We start from the raw sequence: 23,938 nt of genomic DNA on the forward strand, positions 1-23,938 counted from the left end.
AACCTAATATATATATATCTAAGCAAATTGATACACAGTTTTTAGAATATCATATTCACCAGTACACACTAATATGGTCAGGTGATACATAGTTTTTAGAACATAATGTTCACTAATACACAGTACACGATCAGATAATACATATTTAACAAATTAGTTATCTAGCAATTCAATACATACATCTAAGCAAATTAATGTACAGTTTTCAGAACATCATATTCGCTAATACACACTATATGGTTAGGTGATACACACGTCGACTTTTTGATACATACTACAAGCTTTTTTGATATATATCCAACAGTGATCCAATATACACCTCCAAGTAAATTAATATATAGTTTTCAAAATATACTTTTTATCAGTACATAATGCAAGGCCATGTGATACACACCAAGTGAATTAAGTCAACTAGCAATTCAATATATACCTCTAGGTATATTTCTAGAATATGGTGTTCATCAGTATTAGTATATAGTGTACAGTTTTCTAGCTTTGTCTAATATAAGAAATTATATACATATCATTCTTTAAATTCTATAAACTCTGAGGTGCAAAGGTTTTGAAAAACAGAGAAATTTGAAGGAAGACCTTACAAATAGGAAATAGAAATGACGAAGAGGATAGATGGAGAGACTTGATAAGGAAGAAAGAGGGTGCCGCGTGTGATATTTTTCTTTCCTTTTTTATTTTTTTAATTACAAGACCGATGAGGTCCTTAGAAGGAGAAATTTCTAACTTTTGACCTCCTAGTTTAAGATGGGCACTAGAGAAAACATATTTAAATAGAAAGTAGGTCCTATATTCCCTTCCCTGCTGCCCACCCCATATAATTTTTGTCCCTTCCCGGCAAGCATGAGCTAAGTCTCCTTGTCCATTTGATAACATCAACAATAGTTGTTTACTCTGTGTGCAAGTGAGGCCGATTTCGCATTGCACATGTTGGCACGAGCAATGCGTTCGCGTGTGCAAGGTGACAACATAAAACCCTTTAAGACATGATTGATCTCATATACAGATCCTTAAGCCACCGAAGTTATACTATGATGCAAATTTAAACTAACGTCATTCTTCATTATTACTTAAAAAATTTACATACCGTTATCAGTGATGATGGAACTCCACAGGTTTCAGTCCACGAGCCAGTAACCAAACGCTTACTATGAATTTAGGGTTGGAAACTAATAAACCTCTCGCTGTATTCTAAATCCTTAGCAGGAAGATGCTGAGCTCAGGACCGCCATCGTTGAAATCACTGCCTCCACGCCCACCACCATCCGGGCTGATCATGTAGAATGCTTCCGAGTCGACGTTCCCCACCACCCTGTCAAACTTGGCTCGCAAGTACATCACCTCACAATCAGCGCCACCTCCACCGCCACCGCCGCCGCCGCCTCCATCATTCCTAGACCTGCCAATATTCTCCGTCTCTAGAGAATGAGGTGGTGGAAGGGGAGGAGCAATTGGTGGAGGTGGAAGCACCCCGGCGCCTACCGACACCGCCTGCAGCGCTTTCAGCACATGGAGGTCGGCCCCGTTGCACCGGCGCGACACGGCGTACCCGCGCTGATGCCCGTTGCAGTAGAGGCTCCACGCCGGCTCCTCCCACAGAGAGCGCCGTGGAGAATTATTTTTCCCTTTCTTCTTGCTTGCGGTGGCCATGGCAGGTGTGCTGGTGTTAGCAATCCGATCGCATTCAAGTAGTATCCTCACCATCCCGGAGGCCATCTCCTTGACGAGCTGGTGCATAGGAGTGGCCAGCTCAAGAAGCAAGACCGGCTCCGACCGGGGATCCATTTGCATAGCCAAGCTCACCCGGCCCCTCCTGCGGCCGAAGAAAGTCCCGATCACCTTCCTGCGGGCTGAAGGGATAGACTTGAAGGGTGCAATGGCCGGCACGACCGGCCAGTGGCATGCCGGGGTCAAGAAGGATCGGAGGGTGGGGAAGAGGGAGCGGAAGATCGACGAGGCGAACATCGTGACGGAGAACGTCTTGCCCGGCCTCCTGCGAAGGAGAGGCAGGTGGAGGGGCGAGAGAGCCTCGTCGTGTTCGCCGGAGGAGGAGGAGAAAGAGAGGTCCATAGGGCGTGCTACGTCCGCGCTCCCCGTTGTCATTGGCTTCCACTCGTTAGGTGGAGATAGCAATAAGGATTGGAGGTGGTGGTGATCGCGCAAGTGGGGTAAGAGGAGGGACATAGTGGGGAGGAAGGGAATATTGTGGACAAAGCCAATGGGCAAAGAAGTATCCAGTGGTATGATAAGCGTTTTGAAGATTATGGCAACTGGGAAGCCGGATATTTTTGAAGGATGATTCAGCCACAGTGATTGAGTAGATCAGGTGTAGGCATGTCAGGCTAGATCTACACTCACTAGTCAGGGATGTACGTCATCTAATTGAGAGTCTCGATCGACTCATTCTGGGTTGCACATGTATTTAAGAAGGCGAATGGTACGATGGCTTCCTTCGCAGTTCATCGTTCTGAAACTTTTCTATGGGACGATACTGGCTTCATTTCGCAGGGCGTAGCCCATGTTTTGTATTCTATCTGCTCGTGACGTACTCACGTCCGAATATAGTGAGACGCTGGTGTACCAAAAAAAAAAAAAAAGAAAAAAAAAGATTACCAGAAACCAACAAAACGGAAGGCGAGCAAATAGGCTGCACATGATCACACTCCATGACAACCCGTGATATAAGGAGAGATTTGATACGAAGTGTCAAAAAAAAAAAAAACCCTGCCATTTGTTAATGTGAAATATATAGATCGGAGGGGAACGAGGGACGAGAGAGAAGAATAGGTTTGTAGCTTAGGAAATACATTTGGTGGTGGTGCTGGGAAATACGCAAGTCAATGAGATGATGCTATTGAGGGGAAAGAGAGGTTGAGGGCGTGGGGACGGGAGCAGGTATGGTGGCTCCACCAAAGCCTCCCGAAGCTTGGGCGGTGGGATGGACGTGATGATGGGAGCCTTCTCTATTTGCTCTTGTGCTTGTATCGATATTTTGTTTTAGTTTTCTTTAATAATGTCTCGATCGGTTATCAAATCAATGCATGACGAGCTTGGTAGAAGGGACAGGAGTGTCTTGTAGTGCTGGGTGGATGGACTATGCATCATCCTGTGAACGCGTGTGTCCTCGTCATATTAAATTAAATAGGATATTAATTTGATCGAAATTGTTGACTTCTTATTTAATGAAGTTTAAGAAGAATCTTTTATTTATACAAGCCAAGGCTAATTTTCTATGCGACGAATGGTGCATGCATGCATGATTTTTTTCTAATTTATACTGATTGGGCATGAGTACAATTAATAAAATCAAAAAAAATAAAATAAGTTGACGGAGAAGAAGAGAAATAGACTCGTGATTCTTTTAGAAAATCTCTTATGAATATGTGTAGTATAGGAGGTGACCGTCCTTTTTTTTTTCGATTCAATTTTAGCTCTCTAGGCATTCAAGCTAGTACTAGTAGCAGTGATGGCATAAGAAAAAAAAGGATCAATGCTGAATGTGCATGCATGGTTTGAAGGAATCCAAAGGGGACCACTGGAGTCAGCTTCCTCCCTTAAATGAGAGATCCAATGGTGAAGGGTTGGCCTAAGCAGAGGCCTAATTATGTAGAAATTGTCATTTCGAGCCATTCATATCAGCCAGGGTCAATTCATAAATCCAATATAAATCAAATCATTCTGATGACCAACTAAGTAGGGGTGTGGCCTTCTCTAATCATAGGTAAGGATGGGACTAGGTTTGATGCCTTTATATCTTCAAGTAACGCATTTAATTTGCTGGTCTTTAGATCTAGGACATGCGTAAATACTTGTCTAATTGGCTTGTTCCAGGCATGTATTGGTTGTGAATTTAATTTAGACTAAAACTAACAATCTCAGGGCCAAACATGACGTTCGCAACTATCTTAAGTTGGTCTAGAATTGGTCAATTTTCTTCGGTCTAATATCACCAAGATCGTAACCTAAATGATTGCAAATACTTTATCTTTGGTTTTGAATCTATGCTAGAATTCACTAAATTATAGGTCTTCTTTACATAGTAAGTATGCAACAATTATAATATCACCATTAGTTTCTCTATCGTCGTCGTTATCCTTATCGTCCTCATCATCCTTGTCTTTGTCATTAGTTTCTTCTCCCCACATAGCAAGTAATTAGATTTGATGGGTCTTCAAAGCTATATAATTGACATACAACTGACTCAATTATGGGTGACTAATTGTGAATCAATTTTTATAAGTTAATGATTCATTGTATAAAAATTAGAAAATTATAATTAGTTGTTTGCTTTTTGGCTAGCCTATGACGGGTGGTTTCACTGAGTCTTTTTCTTATTATTACTTTTTCAGTTCTAATAGTCGTGCCCATGCGAACCTTACAGAAAATATCCTCCCCAACCTGCATCACAATACTGAAAAAATGTCGAAGCAACAAATATAAACAAAAAATAGATAAGAATACAGGAAAAAAAAACCCCTCACCTCGCTGGCAATTGGATATTTAACCTAATCTTGACCCTTATGTCTAATCCTTTGCCTGTAGTATATACATATTTTTTCAGTTGTGTAGAGATCTCATTAGTTAGAACTATTATAGCTCAGCAGGTGGATGGAAACCATAGTATCTGCCATTGTTCTAAGGAAAAGAACCTCTCGTTCAGCAACATGCTAAGCTATTTGCAGAAAGAAAAAGAAGAAAAGATTAAACGTGCTAAGCTAACGATGAAGGTAATGGGTGGCTTGAATAATTTATTTCAATCGGTCATCATGATATTTGCCTGAATAGCAGAACTTGACTAGAAAAGTAATAGAAGTGGAAGTAGAATATTCAAGTAAGTTAGAAAGTTCTATCCCTATGATAGGTCACCAATGAAAATATTAAGAAAATATAGATTGTTTCTGAAATATTGAAGGAAAAAGTTGCACAAAGCTTGTTAGTTGAAGAAAATTTTTTATTTCCCACCTAAACAAATTTGCCAACATTATTTGAATTATTTTGCAGTGGCATGGCTTCATAGGAGACTCCCGTCAATTCCCATGATCCACCACTAAATCATTTCCAGGAGAAAATTGGACAGCTTTTCTGGCAGTACAGAGGATAGAGTTTTCTTTGCGGAGTTCTACCAGATGATCATGAAGAAAAGAGCAAGCTGAATTAAGATATATGAAGTTTCTAAGTTCCTATTTTCTCTTATAGGTGTAGAAAAAGCTACACGATTAACTGGAAGTGAGATATTCTTTTTAATCCCATAGGATGAAAGGCTATGCTTATATCTTATGAGCGAAAAGATAACATGGATTTACCAAGGAGATAAGGACTGCGGAAGAACATCTTCGCAACAAAGTTAGTTCTGCGGATGGCTGTCCAAAACCTTGTTTTAAGCTCATTATGCACTTTGAGTATCTGTGTTTGCCTGCTTTCTTTTTTATAACCAATGCAGTCAAATCTCTTGGTTTCCGGTTAAGCACGACAAGAATGATACCTGCGCGATGCATGATTGTTCTAAGATTTTTTTTTCTAATTGTTCTGAATTTCGGAGAGGGGTTGAATTCTCTCTCTCCAATCCGTCTAATAGATATAGAGATATATGCGTTTACTGTCGATAGAAAATCTATGAGCTTGTTACTACGAACAACAAACAGTAGTTCTCCCTTGGTTTTCATTTTCTACGTATGTAAAATAAAGACATCAGAAAATGCATTAGAAAATCTAAAGTAAGGTCTCTTTGTGCAAGGCTTGTGGATGGGCTTGATCTTTGGTCTCTTTCTGTCAGGCTTGCACCCCCTTCCTCAGTGATCACTCTGTGCACTAAATAGTCAAGATTGGACCCTCTTAGTGAAGGATAAACTAAACCGTGCACATGTAATTATATAGCAGATGCTTAATAAAATTCACAGAGGTTAATTAATAACAATCCAATTAACAGATTTGCCTTCTTTCAAAGAATGAGCATTTCATTTCCAAAATGTGATTGGATTTTATGATAGAACAATGAACATGTAAAAGCAAGTGTTTATCAATTAGCAAGGCTCTCAGCACGGAAGTCGATGTGTTCTTCTTTGCTTTACTATAAGCATGCAAACGATGGCATGCCTTTCTCATGCCCAAACTGAACTCGATCCAGTTGACTGCAAGGTTTGGGACTAATCATTTTTTTTCTTTTTTTTTTGGATAAATATACAACTCCATAAGATTTTTTAGATTTGACTTATGTATGCCTTCTATGCTTTGGGTTCAGATCCAAATTATCCATGAGTGGCCTGCCCCACTTAATCCAACCTCAAATTGAAACTGAAATTAAATGAGTTAATGATTAGAAACTTTGCCCAACCCAACTTACCAATCTTTAGCAGACTGCAGTTTCATCTTCACATTGTATTTATGTGCAGTGTGATTTTTACTATATGTAACTTCAGGCCAAGTTGTAAACTTTTTGCTTAATTAGTTTTATACATTTTGTATATTCTCCGTGGCTAAGGTCATTTTGGCACCTTTTAAGAAAGTCTACACTCATTTTGACAATTTGATCTCTACTTTCATAGAACCATATGAAAGTGGCAATTCTCTTGGAACTGAACTTGTGCATCATCTCTTTCTTTGATGTTAACTCCAACCAATCCTTAAGTCGACCCAAATCTCACATGCATAACATAAAAGTTATATCTAGCTAAATCGGCGAACCAATCACAGACCACAAAGGATTTACTAGATTGCTAATCAAATTATCAGCCAAGTCGACCCAACAACAATCACATCTAATGTGATGAGAAGCACTTGCAAGGTAATAGTTGGCACTTATAGACTTCGAAAAAAAGAATCATATATTTTAGATTGCATTTGGTCCAAGCATAAAGTAGGAATAAGATATGGAACACCTATCGAATAACATTTGTGAAGGAGGCGTGACTAAATAGTGATGCCGGTCGAACTTGCTTATGACATGCAAGTATTCCAAAAGGCTAGCGTAAGTTATACCTTGCATAAGGATACTTTTTAATCTAATTTTACTTTGTTTGATGGATAAAAAGTTCTCGTTCAAAAGATATTTCAAATAGTTGAGTTTTGAATCGTCTAATAAAAACTATCATAACTTAAGGCATGATTATTTCCATAAACTTAACTTCTACTATTTTTATTTTTCTTTCTTCCCAAACCAAGCACAACCTTAAGAATTAACAAATGGTTCTCATATTTAAATCGTGTTAACAGCTCATTAGTTTTAATAACGATACAAATCCACCGACAACCAATAATTACCGAGTTATTACCTGTAATAAACTATCAATAAAAAGGGAAGTGACGTGGCGGAGGTTTCCATGGCCGCTGCCGCCGACCCCACCAACGCAACTCTCCAAACCCGGTCTCTTCTCGCCCGTCCGCTTCAACCCTCCTCCCCTCGTCTCACCCCAAGATTTCCGACGCGAGAAATTTCTGCGCGCTTCTTCTACCTTGACTTCTCTCCCACCCCCATCCCTACGAATAAATTTCAGAGCTTATACTTATTCTATTGAATTCATTTTCCTGTTGCTTTCGCTGTGCGCGGAGTTATTTTGGTGGGGAGTCGGGTTTGGTATCAGTTCGTTGAGCTCTCCCTTTCGTCTCTTTCTTTCTTTCTTTCTTTCTTTCTCTTCGATTCTTTCTTTTGGGTGGGTTGGTAGTTGTCTCGAATTGAAGCAATCTTTTGTTGGTGATCTTATCATGTAATCCGGGCGTAATCTTGAAGAAATCGCCCTTATCTTCGATCTTAATGTTTGGAGCTGAATTCTGAGGGTGGGCCGTGTTTGGACGGCAATGGATGGGTGGAGAGGCGGAGAGGGGTTTGTAAAGAGCGCGATCTTGGTGCTGCTTCTTGGGTTTCTTGGGGCTTCGACGGCTCTGAGGCCTATCAGGGAGAGGGCTTCTGCTGCTACTGGATCCTGGGGCAATCAGGTTTATTTCTTGCTCTTCTTGATGCAAAATTATATATTGCTCCTTCTTTGCCGTTTCTTCTATGTTTTTGCTGCATTGTCGAGTATGTTTTGTTTTGATGGATAAAAAAGTGGTTTCTTTTTTTTTTCTTTTTCCGAAAACCCTAGTTTTTTTCCCTAGCACAAAAAAAACCCCCTAGTTTTGGCTCTGAGGACACTCGTAGCTACTTAAAATTGCCATCAGACTCCAGTTGACTCTACTCGAGGTTGTGGTGAGTTAATTGAGTGATGCTAGGATGCTATTAACGAATTGATCGATTTGGCAAATACATGGGACCTTGATCATGAGCAGTTGTATATGTATGGTTTCTTTCTTGCTGTTTCCTTTGCTTTTCTTTTAAATTTTCTTGTTTTTGATGAATTTCAAGGGTAAGGCTGGTTTTTTCCCCCTGCATTTTAGGATGCTACGGGTGCAGACTTTTGTAACTGGGAAAATCCTAAATCTGGCTTTGGGGACACTTGCAGCTTAATGCATTGTAATAAGAGTACAGTTGACTTGTACAAGGTTTAATTGGTTAGTGATGCTTGGATGCTATCAGGAATGATTTGTTTGGTTAATTCATGACACATTGATCATGAATTGTTGTCTGTGTGTCGGGGTCTTTCTTGCATTCCCTTTTTTTTTTTTTTTTTTTTTTCAGAACTTTAAATTTGCTTGGTTTTGGTGATCAAAAACTTGGTTTTCGACGGCATTTTAAGTTGGTTCAGTTTCTGAATTTTGTAACTGGGAAACCATAGAACTGGCTTCGGGGACATGTGGAGCTATCAGAGTTTACTTGAACAACTGTTAATGGGTTGAGTGATGCTAGGACACTACTAAAATCAATTGGTTTGATAAATTCATTGCACATTGATCATGAGCTGCTGCCTATGTATTTGATCTTTCTTGCACTTTCTTGCCTTTTCTTTTTTCCTTCTTAATTTGCTAAATTTTTGGTGCAATTTGTTTTGGTCATAAAAAATTGGGTTTTATTTCATTTTAAATTGGTTTAGGTTCATGATTTTATAGCCGCGAAAACCTTTTGGGGTACTTGTAGCTATGCAATATGCCATCAGATTATAGTTGACTTTAAGAATTTTTATACATGCTGATGAGGCTAACATGCTATTAAATGATTTGATTGTTTAAAGCTCATTGATCATGAGCCACTTTCTATGTATCAAGTCTTTGGCAGTTTGTGTTTTTCTTAGTTCATTTTCTCTTCTTTCTAGACTTTCTTCTTGATTCCCTAAGTAACTGTTCTCTTAATTTCAAATTAGAAGATCTGAAGAGGAAGCAATTGGCATTTCTTAGTCATTCAGAGAATACGAAAGTATTATTGTATATGGGGCATGCATTGCAAGGCCTTGGTTTTTATAATTCTCAATCGTTTATGACCAATTTTCTTTCCACTTTTTTTATTAATTTCAATTATTTCTTTTAGCTTGTCAGTTCATACATCTTGCTTGCCACTGCAATTGTATTCTTTGGTGCACATCTTAAATTTCCTAAGTCTAGATGCTTCTTGATGGACAATCTTTTGTTAGTATTATACCTTAAAGATAGTGCTCCTTGTATCCACAACTTAACAATCACTTTCTCTCCTTTTCTTTCCGTTTTCTCTTTCTTATCTTTTCTCTTAATTCTTGAAATTGTTCATGTTAGACAATTTCATCTTTTCTAAATTCCCAACCCTTATCTATGTTCTCTAGACAAGGAGTTGAAGGATTTTTGAGATGGTCTCCTCTAGGGTTCTAGGTTGCAATACACAAGTATTCCATTCATTTTAGCATGAATTTGGTAACAAGAGAAAACATGGAATTTAAGAAAAAAGCAAGAAATTATTAGATTAGTGCAAAAAGTAGATTCTTGTTTTGGTATCTCTAATCACATCTTTTTGTAGGCTACAATTATTGTGGCGCTTGTCACAAATTAATTAGGTTTAATTCTTTAACTTGTTTTGATCACCTGTCGTTGCTGTGGAGCTATTTTAGGTGGCTCTTGTCTAGGTTATCCATCTGAAATTCTATATATACACCTGTCCAAGGGACAAGGGCATGCATATATAATGCTTGTAACCATATAAAATTTGGTCAGAAACGAAATTATACCTTAAGCTGTGGATCCATTTAGTGGAAGAACTGATCTTGAATTGTCCATCATCAGTGACAATGATAGACACATGATTGATCTAGATAACTCTGGTGCCCTTCCATTTCTTTTTATATGCTCCTTTCATAAGGAACTGATGTCATCAGAGTTTTCTGTATTTTTTGTTGGGGAGGTATGAAGTTATATTATGACCCAAGGTCTCCTAACCAATCAGCCTTCCGGTATTAAATAGGATTATCGCCTCATCTCTATGAACAACTGATGTTACTGTAATTGATAGGCAGAAGACAAATAATACGTAAAGTGATTATTAGGGTTACATAGTGAAAGTTATTACAAATTCTGACACTTTTTCAGTGCCACATAAACTTACTTTGCTCTGTTCTGAAAGACCCTGCATGACTTTAAAAAAAAATCTAGGCAAGTCTGCATTTGTTTTATAGTATACAAATCACTTTGATCCAATGTAAGCAATTTAAAGAACATATTCAGGAATTGAGAGAGAATTTCAGAGGGAGAGAGAGGAACTACTGTGATGACTTGCTAAGATAATAAATTGTCTTCCTTGTTTTATCTCCAACTTAAGAAACTATAGAAGCTTGACTTCTGCAGAGCAGCCTTGATTTAAGAACTACAATGGTGGAAACCTGCTGTTGGATTGTCATTTATGATTATTTCTTAATATTTAACTTTTGTCTTTAGGATTGGTGCTTTCTTTGAGTTGCCTTCTTGTCCTTTCACAATACCATTTTGCGATGGATGTACTCCTATTAGCAAATTCCTGTTACTTGTTTAACTTATGAAGGGTGTTGGTGTCATTTTTGAGTTAACATTAATGCCTTTATTCATTTCATATTCTGAGCCATCATGAGAAGCTCATATGCAATTACTTATTTCTGATTGATTTTTGTTTATTGACTGTTTCTTCAGAGGCTTTTCCTAAGAAGAGATGATAGTGATATAAGTTCTTATTCTGGTTGGAATATTACAGGAACATATAGAGGTTTGGTTCCTTTCTTTCTTTCTTTCTTTCTTTTTTCATGTTCTTATGAGAACATCCACTCAGAGTCTAGAAGCTCCTTTATTTAGCTACTGCTCTGAAGTAACTCTAGATTTGTTTCTATGTACATCTCAACTGCCCTGTTCAAGTTATTTACCTTTCATTTCTCTGTAATTCATTTTTTTACACATTGTTAAATTTATTGGACAATTATTACTAGCAATTATTATCAGCGAGATTATCAAGGAACAAGCCATATTTTTTCAAAAATGTCATTCTTGTCTGTAGAATTTACATGCCTCTGTCTCTTTCCTTTATTGTCAGTTATGCTATTCTCTCTTGGTCTACTAATATCTGACTTTTAACATATTTGGATATTTGAGATTCATCGACTATTTTGTTATTTCTTGTGTTAAGAAGACCCCAACTGATTAATTGACAAAAACAACAGAGTGAGCATGATCACGCATCATCCAGATGTGTGCAAATAGCTTGAAGAAGGATGCGAGCTTTGATAGAGGGCTTCAGCTCTGAATTTTGAGTCATTCTGAAAACATCCCAGGCCATTATTCCATCACTGACTTCTGATAAAGGTGTTTCAGCATGTTTTCCGCCCTCTTTTAATAACCTCATGTTTTGATACTTGCAATTTTCATCAACTGTATTTGAATTTGAAACATCAAAAATGAACAGTAGAAATCACATTGAATCGATTCAATATATTACCTCATGTGCCCAAGAATTGACAAGTCCCTTCGATGCAAAGTTGCTTCTGCTAGTATTTCTAACCAAGAATATAGGCTACAAGAATCATGAATGAAATTACATGAATGAACCAACGTGGACTTCAGTATTTGGTACTGGGGTGTCCCATAGTCTAATAATGCTCCTCCATTTGGTATTTCTGTATGACTGTTGGAGCCAAAGATAGAGATACATCCACTCAATTTGGTGTTCAGACTCATTTCAAAAAGCGATAGAAGACATTAGTTATTTATAACAGTTTGCAGGGAATATGTACCAGAAGGGCAGAAACTGTAAACTACATGATATACCTTCTGGGATAAAGTGGTGAATAATCACCATTTTGTTGTAACCTAACAAGGTGATGCTTTTTCTATGGATATTTGCTTTGACGCTCATAGGAGTAGTTGGCTTTATCTTCTAGCTACCATGTAATAATTTGTTGATTTAATACTTCTATATGGTGTACCTTTCTGAAGTCATCTGGCTGGGTGAGTAACTGCTAGGCCATGCTGGAATTTTGATGGTTGTAAATTTATGTATCATCTGGCTGGATATATCATGCGAAAGTACTTGTTCGAGCTAGAATGCTTGTGTAAAAAAAATTTATGCATCTGACTACAAATTATAGTTAGTACAATTTTTTCATATAAAATCCCAACAATAATGAAAGTTTGTATCTGGAATTTTGATTCAGTATGCAGAAGGTGCATTTTATTGATCTTGTTGTATGGTAACTTATATTGTAGGAGTTGTTTTAGCAAATTCACTGACTTTTTAGGTGGACTAGTAAAGGTGCCAGTAGATTTGTCTTCTCGATTGTTGCTTGAACTTCTACGACTAGTGGGGTTGGGGTTGGGGGGGGGGGGGGGGAGAGAAAAATCTGCTACGTAAAATGGTGCTTATTAGTCATGTTCTCCTAGAGCTCGATATATCTTATTTTCTGATTATTCTGGTGGTAATTTTGGAGGTGCAGGAAGGTGGAGCTTTGTAGAGACCACGAATCGCTCTTCTAGGTTTCTAGAATTTGGGAAATCTAATGGTGTATCGGTCTTGGAGTTAGTGAGTACCCCAACAAAGATAAGTGGTGTACACTATGTTCAGGTAAGAAAGATGTTCTTTCTTTTGCCATCATTATCATCATTGTTGTTATAGTTATTATTGTTAATTATTTTGTGGTAGTACATGATCTATTTTGATTTGTTTCTTCTTTTTTCATCTGGTTAAGAAAATAAACTTAGTTATCTTGTGCTTGATTCTCTTATCATTCTGATTACAGTATCCAATGTGGCATCCTCACCTTTCTCTTCTATATAGTTAAATCTTGTTCTCCATATGTAATTGCAGCACTAAATTATCTCATTTATTTCTCGTATTGCATTATCCAGCTTCACCCTGCCAAATAGTCTCTTTTCAAGTTGCTACTCTAAGTGCAAACTTTCTACATATTAATTTTTACCTCTGAGATTAGTCACCTCACATTTTGAGATGAACTATTTCTAGTAGTTTGGAAGTTAATATCAGTAATGGAAATGGTAATGTCAAGCATCATGTTCTGCAAGCATCCAATGTTTATCTGGTCATCATTAAGATGAAAAAAATGGAGATACAGAAGTGACCTCTTTGACTATTTTCGATATGCCGAGACTGCTGTTATATTGATTTGGTGTCTGGTGTCTGACTCTGATATGGTTATAAATGTTTGCTTGTTTGCAAACAATAGCCTTATGCAGTAGTGGTTAATGACATGTGTAAGGCAGTTGCTGTGAGTGGTACTCAAAAGCAGTAGTCGAGTGTAATCAGAGGCATACGCTATGGCTGAAGGTAATGCCAGTGAAACTGACATGTGTTTGTTGCATAAGATGGAAAAGAACTACTAGTGCTACTACTTTAATTGGATTCCGTTTTGTAACTATTGATTTTCTTTATATGGGTGAGGCTGTAGATCCAAAAGCTTTTGAAGGTAGAAATGTCTGCTAGCAAAGTAGGTGCACGTCTGTTCTATATATGGTTGAAAAATGAAAACAACTGTCAAACTATAAGTCATCTTCTTTAATTGATGCTAGTTTGTGATTTGTCTTTATTTGGTCAAGGCTATTGATCAGAAAATTGTTAAAGGTAGAAGGATGTGCTAGTGAAGTTGGTGCATACTTGTTACGTGTAAGGTTGAAAAAAAACTACTACTCTAGGTTATTTGGATGCCCTTTTTACTAATTTTCTTTCCTTTTTGGTCTTGAGTGAGCAGCTATAGATTACAATTATTACAATTGGATCCACAAATTCAACTTTATTACTTGTTTCTGTTTTGATAAAATAAAATGTGACCTTCCATAACTTTTATGATTACAGGGAGCCGTAACTTTTCATGATGTATTTGACAATGAACATGATAATGGAGTTGCTCAGATGAGAGTAGAAGGTGTGTATATATGGCCCTTCAGGCAACTTCGAATGGTAGCCAACAGGTAAACTTGCTATGCTTGGCTGCACCTTTTTATTTTGTCATTTTCTTATTGAGTGTGGGGCCATGGAAGTATTAAACAAGGAATCCCTGACATCATTCCATAATTGAACAGAATGACGGTTTTTGTATGTCGAAAAAAAGCTGGCTGCCTAAAATCTTTGCATGGATGTATGCTGTAATTTGGAGACAACAGTTTTAATATGATTCTTTGTTAAAGTTGGTTTTTCTAGTCCTTTTTTCTAATTGTGCGTGTGTGCGTGCATGTTTCGGGGGGGTGGGGTTGGGGGCATCTATGTTGATGGAATTTGTTATTCCATGCAATTTTCAGTTGCCGCAATCTTTTTTCTTTTTTGAAGAAAAAGTGAGTTAAAGCCATTCACTTGAGCCATTTGTGAAGTTTTTAGGCTGTTGGTTGTCAGTCTTTCGCATGTGGCTGTGTTTGCCCAGTTTCCTTCCCAACATCGCAGATCCGGTGATGGCTAGTTCTATTCTATATGTTTTCCCAATTGATCCTCTGACTTTCCTCATCCCCCCCCCCCCCCCCCCCCCCTCTCCTTTTGTTGTGTGTATTGCTCAGATCTGCGTTATACCATATTTAGGAGACATGCCACCTAAAGATGTTGTAGCATATTCTGGAACTTGTTGTCTTGATCCATCTTCTTTGTTGTCATTTTTTCATCTTTATTAAGACTGATGGATTTTACAAGTTGATGACAATTTGCTTAGTGTTCTCCATTCTTGTTGAGAAACTTCTCGGAACTGTGTCTTCTGTTCCATTTGAAAATCACTTTGTTATATTTGAAATGGAAATGTTCAGAGAAAAAATTGATGTATCATGATCATGGTGTCAGGATACATGTACAAGTTGATGACAATTTGCTTAGTGTTCTCCATTCTTGTTGAGAAACTTCTCTGAACTGTGTCTTCTGTTCTATTTGAAAATCACTTTGTTATATTTGAAATGGAAATGTTCAGAGAAAAAATTGATGTATCATGATCATGGTGTCAGGATACATGTGCGATTATTTCTTTCTAATGCTATACTTTTGGTGACCCTTTTCTTGCTTACTGTGGCACTAGCTTTCATGTGTTAGGCCTCGCAAATTTAGTAATTGTATGCTACTTTTTTTTGCATCACTAGATATACTTCAACAATTGCCGTTGGATCAATTTGGAGGTAGTATATGGAGGAACTATCAGTATCGTAATCATTCTTTTATTATTGCAACTAAATCTTTTTCTCATTTGTATATGTTCAAATAGCAATATTTTCTATGTTAAACTTGAAATTCTGATTTATAAAAATGTATATGTTCTGAATGCTTGATCAAACATTTTCCAAATTTGCTTATATTCTCTGGTGTACTTTGTTTTATATAGGAGCCTTTTCTAGGAAGACAAAATTTATCTGTTGCCATGTAATTAATTTGGTACTTAGATATTCTGTAAGACTGGAACTAATTTAACTTAAATTTATGCATGTTCAGTGGAACAGATGGCGAGCCCCTTCAAGAAGAGGATTACTTCTTGTCCAATCCTTATCATTTGGTAACCAGTAAATAATTTCAAAACATTAAGCCTTTCATTGCCATCATATTTTTATTTAAATTATCAGTTGTGGGTGTTAATTCATATATAGTTGGATGCATTCACGTTGGTGACTTGATGTATGATTTTCCCTTCTCTGTTATTTCTTGTTATTTAGAGTAGTTGAGCTATATTTGGTTTGCTAAATTTGATTGGTCATTAAGAAACTAAATTGTGATTTAGAATAAAATGCATGATTTTTTAAAATATTGCAGAAGATCTTTCTATGCTTGCTTCTTTATTGGACTTTTCAGAATGTGGATTATGGATGGAAAATCATGTAGTTTATGAGCTTGCTGCTTTTCATTTTTTTTTAAAAAAAGATTCTTCATACAATTTTGACTACATGCTAGTGTTGATAGTTGGAGTAGACATTAGTGGACATTGTGAATTTCATAGTTTTGTTGTTATGAGTTTATCTATTATGGCTTCATGCTGAAATCTTGTCATATAAGTATTAATATATGTCTGACTCTGTCATACATTTTTTTCTTTTTTTTTTTGTTGAATCTATTGCTCTGGTATTGACCTGCAGTTCCTACGTGCTTCTGTTTGTTTTGGTACCAAATATAGTTTCATGCTGTATCAAGTTGCTTATAAGATGATATGCAGTGGTAGAAAATCTCTGTTTTATGACAATTATGCAGTAGTAAACAGCTTCCATAAGAGTAGTTTGTACACAAGTAATTCATACTCATATATTTGCATGTCACTAAGTATTACTCTTATTGTCTCTAGATGCATACTTAAAAAAAGTCAATCTGTGCATATAAACAGTCAGAATGTCAGATATCTTCGACATATAATTCTGGCTTATCACTTAGAATTCATTTACTTGCATAGTTGAAAATGACTACGAATAGTTACCTTCTCATAAATCTATAAAAATAAATATTGTGGGGATGACTATCCTGTTGACATTATCAATTTCCCATGATTATATTATGTTTGAAATCGATTAGTACTTTGTTTGAATAGGTAGCATAAACTTCTAGATTGTTTTGATTTGATTTTATCCACTAGTCTATCCTCTGAAGGTAATAGAAAATTCTATTAAATGGTATGCAATCGTTAAACTTATATGAAGATTTGTCTTGTCAAACAGCTAATCCATTGATCAGATAATTGGAATCAATTTAGCGCACTTATCAAACAGCTCTTTGGGTCTTCTAATGAATGCATGTTCCATATGATGAATAGCCAGTAAATGATTTGTCGTTGGTATAGCTGAGATCAGAGAATGTCCATGAACAATTTTATTAGCATACATCTATTTGTCTCCTGCATGTAATACATAATTCTCTCTTGCTGACAGTAATGCTGAGAAAAATTAGGGAGAACAAGGTATCTAATTACCAACTTCAATTATGGTTAACAAGATCATGTATGCTAATAAAAATGACGCATGCAAAATCTAATTTGCACAGCACTATCCTCTGTAATAATATTACTATTTTACATGATTGATGCTTATGTTAATAATAATTCTATGTATATTTATTCACTTGAAAATATCAAATTGATATTTAGCTATGACACTAAAACTAGTAGAATTCTAAATTGTTATTATATAACAACTATGCAAGTATAAATCTTAAGATGTACTAGCCTTGTTATGCATACTTATCCGTATGACATTTCCGATCAATGAAAATAAAAATCTGTTATAGTTCCTCTTCACTTGTCATTTGTTATATATCGTCAATGTCTTAAGTTTCTTGCCCAAGCTGGTGCTAATGTCCTTGTTGCTTTAATTTCTAAATGCATGATTTGTGCCATAACTGAATCTCACTATCCACCATAGACCAACTCGTGGTTTAAAAATTAGCCGATATGGGACAATATAACCTTGTATCATGCCATTCTGGCATGAAACCGACACCAGTATGGGTGCCAAGATGTTGAAACAACCATACTGATCCAGACCGATGCATAGTGGTGATACCATGTGGATCGTATTGGTCGGTATCAAAGATTTTCAATTTTTTGGGTGCATACCATCGGTATAGGTACCATATTGATATTGTACTGTTCTGATGGAAGAATGGTGCAGGCTTGTTACTGGTATCTAAAGTTTTGGGCCAATTTGTCTAGGTCCTAATTGTAAACATAATCATGAAGCCTTGTCCACCTATTTGGTATTGCCACTTCGACCATCATGCGTGATGCAATATTTAATATTTTATCATCTTTGTTTTTGTTCATTGGATTATGTACAGGTCTTAGAGACCATAGAATCTAATTTAGGTCAGCCCTGGGCTATAAAGGGAGAGATATGGTTTTACTAGTTTTAGTTTTTGCTGTTCTTCATTGGTTCGGGGTTGAATGGAAGACATCTGGAACACCACAATGTTTTCATTGGCTTAAGTGTTCAGGAAAAAAATGCTGAAAAGTGCAGATTTTGTTGATAAAACTCAGATCTTAATAAACAATTTGGTTTAGGGTTTCCATAAGGTCTGATCAAGAGTTTTACCACATAAGTTCTTTTTTCACTCTTAAATTCTGAAAATAGATGACATCTGATCTGCTGCACCAGAACAGACTACAAAAGGAAAAACCACCCTTTCAATATCAAATGCCATCAAAGATAATTTCATGTACTCTTTGCAGTTTGGCGTAACATGGGACTGTTCTATCCTGCTTATAGGGGATTTAGCCACTGCATATAGCCATTTGCATATTTGCATTCTGTTTTGTTGAGTTATTTCTGTGTAGATGATCTGGACAAGAGATGTCTTTGCTTGGGTATAAATTGTTTAATTCCATCACATGCTCTGATTTACTCCTATCCATTTTGACATATCAACATTTCAAGATATTTATTCACTAAGGGCATTACCTCTTTATAGTTGTTGTCTAACATATATCTAATTAGATTTCAATTGTATTTTTTGCCTAACAGCTTGGAGTATTCTCTGCTCAAGTGTTTCAAGAATCACCTCGAGATAAAATTCAGAGGAAAAAATGTAAGGTTGTTTACTTTTTCAACAGATTGCATTCTAAAGCTTAATATCACCTTAATTGTATCTACTCGCCTATCAGCATTCACTTATGACATGGAGAAACATTGTAACATAGAGATCGCTGCTCAGGTTTCGCGCATCTCATCTAGCCAAAGCGGTACCTGACTCTTTGTTTTTATTTGTTCCCATTGGTTTTTTATATTATTTCATGATTGACATTTTCATTAATTTATTTTTAAAATAGAATACGATGCTGGTATTTTTTTGTTTTCCTGGAATTATCATTTTCATGTTATTAATATGTTTCTTCTCATTTGTCTCGGTAAGAGTAACAGAGAACATTCTGTATTCTTTTGCAAAATTTAACTTGTTTCCAAAATCGGAAATTAGTAGATTTTGTACTAATTCTTGTTAAATATACTACTATCTGATCTTTCTTTCCAGAATGAAAGAAGATGTTGTTATCGCATTTTTTTGTTGTTGTATCTCATATATTATTTATCATACGATAGCATGCTGAAGCTAATGTCGGTCCTCCACTTCTACCAATGCTTGGAGTGGCATCATCATATTAAAGTGCTGAAATCCTTAAAAGTTAGTCTGTGATTAAACTGATGTTCAAATTCCACCGGTCAACTTAAGCAATGAATTAGATATGCAAGGTACCACTTGAAGATATGAAATAATATCATTGCAATCAAATAATTGCCAATTCATTCTCTACATCTAAATATAAGTGCAAATTATATAGGGTCATCATTCATTCATTATGTCAAATTCTTCTAAATATAGCTTTTGGCAAATTTCATGTTAGATACATCTAGGATCCATATATGATAATTTTGGGTAGGCTAAATGGCTTCACCCTTGATGCTGGTCCCAAGCTCTGGATGGAAAATGTTGGAGGTCTGAATTAGGTTGACAACTAGTCAAAAAAAAATGTCAAGTTAAAAATCAAGGGCATCCCTTGATTTATTTTGAATAACATTAGTGACAACCCTTAAAAAGTTATACTTGGCAAAAGTGTCCTCGTAAAGCCTACACCAAGTAGTTGGCATGCAGCTTGATTATTATGGCCATGTAAATGGCTAAAAGAAAGCATTGAGTTCCCAAGCTCACCGTTATGTATGCTGCTTAAAATGCTTCTAAGTTGTTATTTATGCCATAAGGTATGGTAAAATGTTAATTTATCAAAATAGTACAGACATCAATATAAATGAAACTGTTAAATCAATGAATGATTAAGAGGCCTTTACTAAGCTTTTCTCTTGGGCATGTTGACACTAGGATAGCTCTATCACCTTCATCTTTCAAGCTATGAAGCACAAATATAGATATCAGATATGGATCCTACACGATATGGATATGTTGATACAACAAATCTTCAAAAATGAGGATACATCAAGAAATATAAATGTAAATGTAAATATAAGTATAAATATATGTATAAGATGCATTCATGTACAAATACATACATACACAAAAACACGTCTGTGTGTGTGTGTGTGTGTGTGTGTTTATAAAGCATTCGTAACGCATTGTAGGATTTCAAAAATAATATAGTCCATACTTTCTGCAATAGCATTAACTTTTACAAGCTTATCATTTATCATTATTCTATAGACCATAGTCCATACCGTATATTTTGAACTTAATATTTTACACTATGAAACCCTCCTCATTTTTTGGAGGTATCAGGCAAGTGTCTAAAGTATTTCCAGGAAGTGTCTGGACTCTGGAGTGTTTTTTTCATTTTTGAAAAATATGATACTTATTAGACTCATACCTGATAAGTATTCGTTGAGTGTTGGTATCCAATGCAGATACGATATAGATATGGCATGTGATTTGAATTATCCATACTTCCTATATTTTATTTCAACTTTACATCATACCAATAGGCTATGATATGCCACATATTTTAGAATCAACTAAAATAACATGGGCTTGTGCAACTAAGAGTCTAAGACCAAGGATGTGTTCCTAAGGATATGATGCAGTATTGAGAAAGAGTAGATCAAGGATTAAAGTACCATTGGAGAGGCGTCCTTTTTTTGGGTAGAAGAGGCCCATAGGTAATGGGTTGCCCTTTTTAAAATTTTGGAACATCGAGTTCTATACTAAATCGACACTTGATGCATGAACAATTGAGTCTCTCAATCTCCTTGCAGGCTTGTTCCTTGCCATATATGATGAAACATGTCAGTAGTTAGTTAATTTTTCTTTTTAATTTATATGATGATTTGGTTCCGTTTTTTCTGTAACAATGAGCTCAACTTTTTGCTTGGCTTTATCTGCTGGAAACTTTTCTTGGTAGCAGATGGAGATCATGAGCGCTATCATTTGGATGGGTTAATGGAGAGTCCAGCTGTGGATGATGATGGAGAGTGCTTCTCACCCATACTCTTGAATGCCACATCACTGAACATTGAGGTCTACTACAACAAAGCAGTTAATTATACACTGATGGTCACCTTTGTATCCTTCACGAACAAGAAACTCATGTCTTAGTTCTTTTTTTTCCTTTCTTTTCCTGCACCTTTTTCTTTAAAAGCCTTGACATTTGAACGCATTAGATCTCTTTTCTCCAAGTTCTGCTGCTGATAAGACAGATGGAGCATAGCAATACCCAATCTGTAAGATTTTCTCCTGGTTTCTTATTAAAGAACCCATTTCATATCTACAATTAGGTGGTACACAGTATGTCCACAATACATGCCCTGAATATATGGGGCCGATCTTTTTTTTTGTTGTTGTTGTTTCTCTATTCATTTTTAATACGTAAAACTTCTTACTCTTTTCACAGGGTGCTGCTAAAGTGTCTATTCTAATGATTGGGCAACAAGCTATTATGGATGCGTATTTGTGTCTTTTACATTTGACAGCTGGGATATTAGTTGGTGAGTGTCATATATTTGGCATCATAACTGTAGTACTTCAGTAATACAACTCTAGAGGAACAAGTAAAGTTCTACAAACAGAACCTATTAGAAGTTACTCTCAACAATTTCAAGTCATGAAGTCTGTCATTGTTTAAGTGCTATTCCATGTTATTGAATTTGATATCCTTAGTGGACATTTATTTTTAATTTAGGGATGTTTACAATGGAAATATTGCCTCACTAGCTTTGATAAGTCAAGCGCAAGTCATAATCCAATAGCACGGTCTTCATATCTTATCCCAAATACTTGTGAGCAGCTACTGTCATTCTTTACCATTCTCTAAGTGCATCTGCTTTCCTATTCCTCCTCAAAACTTTAATTTGTGTCATCATTGGTCTTCCATGCCTGTCTTGGCTCTTCAACATAAATCCGGACCATCCCGTCTTATCTTTACTAGACATGCTGAAATTATCTAATGTAACTCTCACTTGTCTGCTATTGAATTAATCCTCTCCCTAGCCTGGCTTTGTTACCACAAAAGCACTTGGACCTATTTGGATAAGTGGACTGAAAATTCTATTGGATTCATGATTTGAGTCAGTACAATCAGCAAAATCATAGGATTACAGGCTAGGCTAGGCTTATATTCATGGGTACCTAAGAATAGCTTTGGAGTGGTTCAGCCCGAATCCCATAGAGAAAAAAAAAAGACCTCAGCCTGTAAACCTCCATAGGTCTTTTTTTTTCTTCCTATGGGATTCGGCTGGCCCACTCCAAAGCTATTCCTGGGTAGTTATGAATATAAGCCTAACCAGCTTGTAATCATATGATTTTGTTTGTTGTACTAGCTCAATCCACAAATCCAATAGGATTTTCAGCCAATCATCCAAATAGGCCCTTAAAAGTTTGCATCTTTGCCACTCTTCATCTTATTCTTGGACATTTTTGTTACCAGAATCTCAAACAACACATTGTTGCTAACAAGTTCCATTCTATTTGGGCTTCCTGTTAGAAATTATGAGCCATCTACAAAATCCTGGGTAACTTTTTTTAAAAAAATTACTGGGCATCTTTCTATTAACTTTTGGATGGTAACCAGATATGTTGTTGGGCTTATCTGGGTGGCTGAGCGATGAATAATTACAACATTGATAGGCTTTTGCTTCTACACAAGTGATGTCAGTAAGAATATGTCTAGTTCTTCTTACCAGCATGAACTCTTCCTACTAATGACAGTGAACATCGAACTTGATAACTAACTTCCACATCAATGGTTGTGGGCAAAGTTATGGTAGTGTACTGTTGCTACGCATGATCAGCCTAGAAGCTTACCTGGTAGTAGAGTTATACCAACATAGAAATGTAGCCTACTGCAGGTCATGGAATTGCAGCCGCAGCGTCTAAAATTACATGAGTAGTGCTCTGCTTGTTCTCTAATATTATACTATGAGCAGACAAAGTGTGGTTTGGTGGTTTATTGTCATTTAGTTGGTATAGATGTATTTTATGTTTCTATGCAACAGAAATTGTGCATCTGTGGAGGCTTCATAGTGATTTCTTAAATTTCAATATAGGTGCATTTCATCGTCAATTTCTAGACTTTCTTTGCTAAACGCGTCTTTGTTAAGTGCTAGCATGGTAATTCTGTTTTGTAAGTTCTATACATGTAACATTTAAAATTGCTGGCTTATTTTGGATGCTAAAAACATCAACTACTTCTGAATCCTTGCTAATCATCCAAGTGTTGTACCATGTTACCACAGCCAAAATTTTTGTTACTGTTACAGTATATATGTAGATGTATATGATTACTACACAATCATATATGCATTTATGCATGAAAATGCTTGCATGCATGATGATGATTTCTCAATCTCTTTTTTACCTTAGACCAAAGTGACATAAGACTTTGTGGGAGACCTCTCTTGTATACACTATATTTCAAGACAAGGCCACCACGATTCTTTTCTTTGACAAAGGGAATAATAGGAGGATGAGAGAACAATGCATGGCCAACATAGATTTTCTATAAATGTCAAGGGAAGTAGACCATGATTTCTATGAAGTTTTTTTTTTTAAATTTTGTATGCTGAATGTTAGATCAACTTGATGAAAACATAAATCTAACTCGCTGTTAACTCCAAGGACACTCGAACTCAGATTTTCATTATGATGTTAGGTATCGTTTCCTGTTTTCCTCTTTTTGTGAAAACGATATGGTACTTG

At 36.3% G+C, this 23,938-nt stretch overlaps 2 protein-coding genes across 5 annotated transcripts in view; one reads left to right on the forward strand and one right to left on the reverse strand.

Annotated features, from left to right (window-relative positions):
- Window positions 1–1,053: 1,053 nt before the first annotated feature.
- LOC103707204 (protein MIZU-KUSSEI 1-like) lies at window positions 1,054–2,214 on the reverse strand. The gene has a single exon (XM_026804662.2). The coding sequence runs from the start codon at window positions 2,194–2,196 to the stop codon at window positions 1,204–1,206; it is 993 nt and encodes a 330-aa protein (XP_026660463.2). The 5' UTR covers window positions 2,197–2,214; the 3' UTR covers window positions 1,054–1,203.
- Window positions 2,215–7,346: 5,132 nt separating this feature from the next.
- Window positions 7,347–23,938, forward strand: part of LOC103707147 (transmembrane E3 ubiquitin-protein ligase FLY1-like) — a 29,964-nt gene continuing 13,372 nt past the window's right edge. Inside the window, exons 1-11 of one of the 4 annotated variants that reach the window (XM_039126092.1) lie at window positions 7,370–7,582; window positions 7,736–7,941; window positions 11,002–11,074; window positions 12,792–12,919; window positions 14,165–14,280; window positions 15,767–15,827; window positions 18,769–18,832; window positions 18,909–18,986; window positions 21,147–21,307; window positions 21,406–21,465; window positions 21,636–21,729. In XM_039126092.1, coding sequence (XP_038982020.1) covers window positions 7,804–7,941; window positions 11,002–11,074; window positions 12,792–12,919; window positions 14,165–14,280; window positions 15,767–15,827; window positions 18,769–18,832; window positions 18,909–18,986; window positions 21,147–21,307; window positions 21,406–21,465; window positions 21,636–21,729 — 973 coding nt within the window. In that variant the 5' untranslated portion in view covers window positions 7,370–7,582; window positions 7,736–7,803. Of the gene's footprint in view, window positions 7,942–11,001; window positions 11,075–12,791; window positions 12,920–14,164; window positions 14,281–15,766; window positions 15,828–18,768; window positions 18,833–18,908; window positions 18,987–21,146; window positions 21,308–21,405; window positions 21,466–21,635; window positions 21,730–23,938 lie in introns of all 4 variants that reach the window. The other 3 variants (XM_039126095.1, XM_039126093.1, XM_039126094.1) reach the window with 3 other exon arrangements.

Source organism: Phoenix dactylifera, chromosome 4 (genome assembly GCF_009389715.1).
Source record: "Phoenix dactylifera cultivar Barhee BC4 chromosome 4, palm_55x_up_171113_PBpolish2nd_filt_p, whole genome shotgun sequence".
Lineage (NCBI taxonomy): Eukaryota > Viridiplantae > Streptophyta > Magnoliopsida > Arecales > Arecaceae > Phoenix > Phoenix dactylifera.

Coding starts and splice junctions, on each gene's coding strand:
- LOC103707204 (XM_026804662.2), bottom strand. CDS start 2,196: ATGTCCCTCCTCTTACCCCACTTGCGCGATCACCACCACCTCCAATCC.